The sequence below is a fragment of the Poromitra crassiceps genome, assembly GCF_964638095.1.
Source record: "Poromitra crassiceps genome assembly, chromosome: 14".
NCBI lineage: Eukaryota > Metazoa > Chordata > Actinopteri > Beryciformes > Melamphaidae > Poromitra > Poromitra crassiceps.
In genome coordinates, this window is record NC_139633.1 from 10,425,335 (window position 1) to 10,433,416 (window position 8,082).

The window sequence follows — 8,082 nt, forward strand, 5'->3', positions numbered from 1 at the left end:
GCAGAGTACTATAACGCAACCTTAGTATAACTCAACCTGAGCCTTCGGAGTGCAGTCAAATCAAAGCAAACAACCATAGCTGGTTACCACCTCAGTCTGCCTTGGCTTCTGTAGGGCCTTTGGAAGTTACTGTAAATATGACCCCGTATTTTCTCCAAAAAACAACTAAATTGACTCAAGATATTTATCCACATGATACAGCAGATTTTTTATGTTACAAAAATGTCAAAAATGTAGTTACCCCCTTTTAGCTTTGCAGGGCAGTACTGTAGACTCACATTATTACGTGCATGTATGAGCTGTGGCAGGTGGTGGAGACTAACTGCCCTGCTTTATGTGGTCTAGAGGTGGGACTTACCCAAATGTTGGCAGAGCAACAACAGATGCAGAAGTCACAAGCAGAGAGAGATGCAGCATGGCGAGGTCTGTCCGACGAGAAGAACTTGAAATAACTGAGATCAACGAGGATCATCTCATGATGGCTAATTCTGCTGAGAGGCGTCAGCAGGCAGCCAAGAGACATGGTAAGAAAAATATGGGAAGATAATTTGAAGATTTCACTTTTGCTTGATGCATTTTCTTTACACTCAACAGCAGTGAGCAGTGGAAATGGTTTTGTGAGCTGCTGTCCTACATGTGAATGTTTGTTCCACAGAGGGAAAAGTTTACAAGCTGGTCTTGGTGAGCTTTGGGCTGCTGTGTGCTACACAAGCCGCTCTCAACGTCTCTCTGCGTCTCATCGTGCGTGAGTGTCTTTCTATTTTCAATTCCTTATGTTTGGTCACTGCCAAGAGAAGCAGATATCTCAATTCCTCCAACCTAGAAGGACTAATTCAAGGAACATGGTTTTGTCTGACAACTGCTTTCAGATAATTCAGATGTGCAGAAGCTTGACCAGTTACAGATCAGTTACAACAACCTGACAAAGGAGAGAGACCAATTACAGATCAGTTACAACATCCTGACAGGTATGTACATGAGTAAATGTTGGTCAGAATAAGTAGCCTACAATGATATCATTACATTACATTGCATCATTTGGCAGACTTTTCTATACAAAGGACTTACAATTTTATCAACAACAGTGCAATCAACTGTGCATCACAGTCTTCATCAGCTCAAAAAAAATGGAAGAAATCACATACAAATTGAGGAATAGAGAAGAGGAATTTGAAAGAAACTGGAGTAAGTGGCCCATGGAAATAGGAGTGGAAAATTAAGACAAATCGCTGCTCATTTCTGGTCTGGAGGTGGCTGGATTCCATCCACCCGTTCGCACCGGGCCTGTGGGCATGACCAGTACCCAGAGGTTCTGTCTGGGTGCGGGTCGCGCTGGGGGACCGGGTGTGTGGATGAAAGGTGACTAGGGTAATGAGTGCTACAGGTCACCCCCCCCCCACCCCACCCCTATATTTAATTTGTACCCAGTGTGTGTGTGTGTGTGTGTGTGTGTGTGTGTGTGTGTGTGTGTGTGTGTGTGTGTGTGTGTGTGTGCGTGTGCGTGTGTTTTGGTAATTAATGTTTATTTATTTTCTTTTCTTTTACTTTCCTTTTTATTTTTTATTTTATTTTTTCTCTTCCTTTCTTCACATTTTTGGTGATGTACATAAAATATATACAAATTATAAATGTCGCAGGATGAATGGAACAATGAACACATGTTGAATGTCAATGCTATACCTGCAATAAAGTATAAAAAAAAACTGTGCATCACAGTCTTCATCAGCTAAGACCGTTAAAATGGAATAAATAGCATTTGTTGTTAATAATGAAGGATGTTTTATTATTATTATTAATATTATTATTTAAAATGAAGGCAGTTCACATTATTATTTTGTGTGTGTGTGTGATCATTTAACACATAGGCTACATGCTTTGTTTTGTTTTGTTTTGTTGTGTTGATTTGCTGCAGCGCAAATGCATCTTTCTTGGATTGCATTTAAGTCTCACCGGTACTACGTCTCCAATGGGATGGGTCAAACCTGGGAAGAGAGCAGGCAGGACTGTCTGAAGAGAGGAGCTGATCTGATGATCATCAACAGCAAAGAGGAACAGGTGTGTGTGTGTGTGTGTGTGTGTGTGTGTGTGTGTGTGTGTGTGTGTGTGTGTGTGTGTGTGTGTGTGTGTGTGTGTGTGTGTGTGTGTGTGTGTGTGTGTGTAACAGGTGCGTGCGTGCGCATGCTCTAATTATGTCTCCAAAAACAGGAATTCCTGGTTGGACTAAACGTCAGGAGGGTGTGGATTGGTCTGACAGACAGAGAGAGTGAAGGGACCTGGAGATGGGTGGATGGATCACCTCTGATCACAGCGTAAGATCTGATCACCTTTGTTCTGACTCATTGGTGTGAGACTTCAGAGTCACTGTAGCTACAGTGTGGATGATGTCTTCACCACAGGGTTTGACTCCTTGTCCTCCTCTGTTTCAGGTACTGGGCCCGGCAATGGGGGCAGCCTGACAACGCGAATGACAACGAGGACTGTGCTGAACTGAATCATGAATTTAGTGACCCTTTGAACAAATGGAATGACGACTCATGTGATAGAAAGAACGGCTGGATCTGTGAGAAGGTGTGACAGTTCCTCATTAATCATGCATGGGCGGATTAACCATATGGCCATGGGGCATCAAGTGGCAAGGGCACCAAGCAACTGGGTTAATATATATATATATTAAAAAAATTGACGGCTCCCCCGCCAAGTGCGCCAACCTCCCCCCCCCCCAAACAACTAACTTGTGTGTATTTGTTGTGTTGTTGATTAAATGTGTTTGCTTGGCTGTGCTGTGTCTCTATGCACTGCAGAGTCCTGCATTCAACTTGAAAGATCCCAGCGCTGCACCAGGCCGGCCCATTTTTATAGGGGTGTTCTCACCTACTGGCAAGTGATATGGCATCGTGTGAGAGGCAACCCTCCCCTCTGCTCTGCTCAAAATGGTCTGCTCCATATCAAAACGCGGAAGTCCAAAATAATTCCTGTTAGGGTTGCCTTCATTCAAAGTTCAAAGTGCCTTTCTCAACAACAACAAAATCACAAATCTCATATCACACTGGAATTATCCTTTAATAAATGCCATGTTTGTTAAGCAAAACTGTTATGCTGGGGGGGAGTCATCATTGACAGAATTTCAATTTCAATTTAAAGTTCACTCTCTTTCTGTATCTCACTTTATTTCTTAGTCCAATGAATTGTGGGCACTATTCAGTCTTCTGTTGTCTAATGTCTTATATGTAACATTCATATTATTATACTTTTTCCTCAGTTCATTGTGTTGTGCACTCAGTATCCCTCCTAAGCCATCAGTCATCATGAGACTGATTCCTATCAGCAGCTGTGGCTGTATGCTACTTATTCTTTTGTAAATAACCCAGTTGTGTGGGTGTGATGATCCTAACCTGACGCTGCCAGATGGACGGTATAGCTCCACATAGGTTTCACCAGGGCCGGTTCCAGAACAAGATGACTAGGGGTGCATCCTAGATAGGAAGGGGTGCTTCGGCCGGGCCCACTCGGGTGGCCGGCCAAAGGCCGCCCGCCCGAAAAATTTGACATGTTATTTTACAAAAAATAATGCATTTGACCATCATTTCAAGTAGAATGATACCACCCAAGCAAGAATATTTCAAGTGTTTCAAGTGCTTTACTGAAATATTTGGACCATATAATGATAATACAATTATCTCAACCTTAAAAGGTTACATATAGGTGCCAAAAAGCCATAAAATCACATCAAAGAACAAAGAAAAACAACAACTATAATTCAAGTTTAAACAGTAAGTGTGCAGCTGTAGCATTTATTAAAAAAAAAAAAAAAAAAAAAAAAAAAAAAACTTTTCAACTGAGCATGCAGACAATTAAAATAAGGGTGCAATGCATGCTTTTGCACCCCGGCTCATCTTAACTGCCTGTGCGGGTCCAGACCGTCACGGAGAACCAAATGAAATGTGAGTTCACGTGACGGGCGGTTTACTAGGCTATGATGATCCCCCCCATGGCTCTATTAATATAAAGTCATGGTAATTGTAGTACCTCTGATCTGAGATAGCACACATGGTTGAACATGTGTCTGGGGTATGATGTGTTTCCACCGTGATGTAATCATGGTTTGGGTTTCACTTCCTTCATGCGGTGTAGCTTGATGTCTTTTCATGTCTTTTTCTAAACCTTTTGAATAAACTTCCTCTTTGTCAAATTGTACTGGTTGTGTTTAATCCCTGACCAGCAGGGGGAGAAAAGCAGTGAAGGAAAGGTCCTGAAAGACATGAGGAGACAGAGTACTGATAGCATGATGAGGAGAAGTGATGGCTGAGTTTGTTTGAGTTTGAGTTTAATCATTCTGACTTGCAATACATGATTGAATTATGCAGAATGTACACTCGAAAAAAACAACAAAAAATACACATACATTATGCATTATTAAAACAGACCCCAACATCAAAAATACAAAGAGGAAGTTTATTCAAAAGGTTTAGAAAAAGACATTCAAGATTCAAGATTCAAGATTTTTATTGTCACTCCATGGTACAAGTATCACGTGTGAAATTCTTGTGCTGTGAACTCCGTTTACAACATAGTACAAATATAACAGGGCATTTGAGTGCAAAAACAACAAGAGACACAACAAGCAATAAGGCAGTATAGTGATAAGACAAGTCAGAGACAGTGGCATATTCACTGCACATAGGTGCACATGTCGTGTGCATACTTTAAACGTGCTTAAACATTTTAAATTTGGCGTATTTGACATACAGGTGCCAATAGCATATTCCTTATTAAACATACAATTAAACTCTGCGTTTTAAATTCGGCGTATTTGACATACAGGTGCAAATAGCATATTCCTTATTAAACATACAATTAAACATTAGACATACGTAATGGTAGCAGCTACAGTACGGTACAGTACGGCTACTTCACTATTTGTGTATGTTAAGGAGTCTCGTGGCCTGCGGGAAGAAACTGTTCCTCAAGCGAGTTGTGCGTGCTTTTGGGACCCTGTATCTTCTCCCTGAGGGTAGCAGGGAGAACAGGCTGTTGTGGGGATGGTTTGTGTCTTTGATGATCTTCAGGGACCTCCTGAGGCACCGCTGTTTATACAGTTCATGCAGTTCTGGCAACTCACATCCTGTTACGCGCTGGGCCGCGCGTCTCACTCTCCGTAGCGCCCTGCGGTCCATGGTGGTACAGTTCCCGTACCAGGTGGTGAAGCAGCCAGTCAGCAGGCTTTCAATGGTGCCTCTGTAGAAGTCCGTAAGGATTTCTGGCCTAGCCCAAATTTCTTCAGGCGCCTGAGTCCGTGTATTCGCTGTTGGGCCTTTTTGACAACAGTGGCGGTGTGGCCGGCCCAAGTCAGGTCCTGGTGGATGTTGACTCCCAGGTACTTGAAGCTGTCCACCCTTTCCACCACTGTGCCGTTGATGGTGATTGGGGGGGGTGTGCCCCCCCCCCCCTCCTGTAGTCTACAATGATCTCCTTGGTCTTGGAGACGTTCAGAGAGAGGTGGTTGTCCTGGCACCATTGTTCCAGGGCCCCCACCTCCTCTCTGTAGGCCGTCTCGTCGCCCCCCCGAGATCAGCCCCACGACTGCTGTGTCGTCTGCAAACTTCACGATGGTGTTCGAAGTTTGAGTCGCCACGCAGTCGTGGGTGTAGACGTCATACCAGAAGGGGCTGGAGACGCACCCCTGGGGCGCTCCTATGCTGATGGTCAGTGGGGAGGAGGTGAGGTTGCCCACCCTCACCTCATGAGAAGACATCAAGCTAAAACCACATGAAGGAAGTGAAACCAGCGTGGAAACAAAGTGTGTGAAACCACGAGTACATCACCGTGGAAACGCATCATACCTCAGACACATTTTCAACCATGTGTGCTATCTCAGATCAGAGGTACTACAATTACCATGACTTTATTGTATATTAATGGAGACATGGGGGGAATCAAACCCACGCAATTTTGAGTTCTTTACAAAAGAAAAGGTAGCATCTAGCAGCCACAGCTGATAGACATCGTATCTCTCTCTCTCTCTCTCTCTCTCTCTCTCTCTCTCTCTCTCTCTCTCTCTCTCTCTATGTCTATGTACGAATAAGGAACTGTTAGACGGCAGATGATGAAATCATATGTGGACAAACAGTTAAAGGAGCTCATTGTCAGGCAGCTAAGGAAGTAGTAGAGACGAGTGATGAGAGTGTGTTATTAACCAGATTAAGGCTAAGGCCTCCTCTCATCCTGGTCCCACTTCTGTAACTAAGCTATAACTTGGGCATGGCAGAGTGAATGAGGTTAAAAATATCTGACTAAGGGCGTTTTCACACTGGAACGTTTTAGGTCGACTTAACTGAGTTTTGGGGCCGAACACGGCGCGACTGGGTCAGTGTGAACATGCCACTCGAACTCGTAGTCGACGTAACATATTCGCTCTCGGTCCAGCTGGGGAGGGTGGTTTCAGAGCGGCTTGCGTCGCCCTAACCCAACCCTAAATGTGTGGAAGTTAAAAACCGAATCTAAGAAAAACCCTCAGATAAACAGTGAAATCATTTCTCTCACGGAAGTTGTGAGCAGGTCTCATCTCAGAGCAACAGGGTGTGGTCCCTGTGACTTCCTGAATGAGACTTGCGTGCCAGGAGGGCTATATACGAGTTGTGAACTTACAATAAAGCAGACCAACTATCTATTCCAGGACTGTGTGACTGTCTCTTTCTTAGAGGGTTCCTGAGGGTATCTGAGGGTTTTTCTTAGATTCGGTTTTTAACTTCCACACTAACTGCCCTGCTTTATGTGGTCTAGAGGTGGGACTTAGCCAAATGTTGGCAGAGCAACAACAGATGCAGAAGTCACAAGCAAAGAGAGATGCAGCATGGCGAGGTCTGTCCAACGAGAAGAACTTGAAATAACTGAGATCAACGAGGATCATCTCATGACGGCTAATTCTGCTGAGAGGCGTCAGCAGGCAGCCAAGAGACATGGTAAGAAAAATATGGGAAGATAATTTGAAGATTTCACTTTTGCTTGATACATTTTCTTGACACTCAACAGCAGTGAACAGTGGAAATGGTTTTGTGAGCTGCTGTCCTACATGTGAATGTTTGTTCCACAGAGGGAAAAGTTTACAAGCTGGTCTTGGTGAGCTTTGGGCTGCTGTGTGCTACACAAGCCGCTCTCAACGTCTCTCTGCGTCTCATCGTGCGTGAGTGTCTTTCTATTTTCAATTCCTTATGTTTGGTCACTGCCAAGAGAAGCAGATATCTCAATTCCTCCAACCTAGAAGGACTCATTCAAGGAACATGGTTTTGTCTGACAACTGCTTTCAGATAATTCAGATGTGCAGAAGCTTGACCAGTTACAGACCAGTTACAACAACCTGACAAAGGAGAGAGACCAGTTACAGACCAGTTACAACAACCTGACAAAGGAGAGAGACCAGTTACAGACCAGTTACAACAACCTGACAAAGGGGAGAGACCAATTACAGACCAGTTACAACATCCTGACAGGTATGTACATGAGTAAATGTTGGTCAGAATAAGTAGCCTAAAATGATATCATTACATTACATTGCATTATTTAGCAGACTTTTCTATACAAAATTACTTACAATTTTATCAACAACAGTGCAATCAACTGTGCATCACAGTCTTCATCAGCTAAGACCGTTAAAATGGAATAAATAGCATTTGTTGTTAATAATGAAGGATGTTTTATTATTATTATTAATATTATTATTTAAAATGAAGGCAGTTCACATTATTATTTTGTATGTGTGTGTGATCATTTAACACATAGGCTACATGTTTTGTTTTGTTTTGTTGTGTTGATTTGCTGCAGCGCAAATGCGTCTTTCTTGGATTGCATTTAAGTCTCACCGGTACTACGTCTCCAATGCGATGGGTCAAACCTGGGAAGAGAGCAGGCAGGACTGTCTGAAGAGAGGAGCTGATCTGATGATCATCAACAGCAAAGAGGAACAGGTGTGTGTGTGTGTGTGTGTGTGTGTGTGTGTGTGTGTGTGTGTGTGTGTGTGTGTGTGTGTGTGTGTGTGTGTGTGTGTGTGTGTGTGTGTGAGAGTGTGCGTGTGCGTGCGCGTGCGTG

General features: G+C 43.5%; 2 protein-coding genes across 2 annotated transcripts in view; both read left to right on the top strand.

Annotated features, from left to right (window-relative positions):
- Window positions 1-409: 409 nt before the first annotated feature.
- Window positions 410-2,574, top strand: LOC310788998 (C-type lectin domain family 4 member M-like; the record flags this gene model as incomplete). Its single annotated transcript, XM_083650605.1, has 6 exons — window positions 410-524; window positions 656-745; window positions 870-968; window positions 1,913-2,055; window positions 2,206-2,309; window positions 2,427-2,574. The coding sequence occupies exons 1-6, from the start codon at window positions 416-418 to the stop codon at window positions 2,572-2,574; spliced, it is 693 nt and encodes a 230-aa protein (XP_083506731.1). The 5' UTR covers window positions 410-415.
- Window positions 2,575-6,850: 4,276 nt separating this feature from the next.
- Window positions 6,851-8,082, top strand: part of LOC310789000 (CD209 antigen-like) — a gene marked incomplete at both ends in the record, with an annotated part of 1,679 nt that continues 447 nt past the window's right edge. Inside the window, 3 exons of the mRNA XM_083650607.1 lie at window positions 6,851-6,959; window positions 7,091-7,180; window positions 7,819-7,961. Coding sequence (XP_083506733.1) covers window positions 6,851-6,959; window positions 7,091-7,180; window positions 7,819-7,961 — 342 coding nt within the window. The remainder of the gene's footprint in view (window positions 6,960-7,090; window positions 7,181-7,818; window positions 7,962-8,082) is intronic.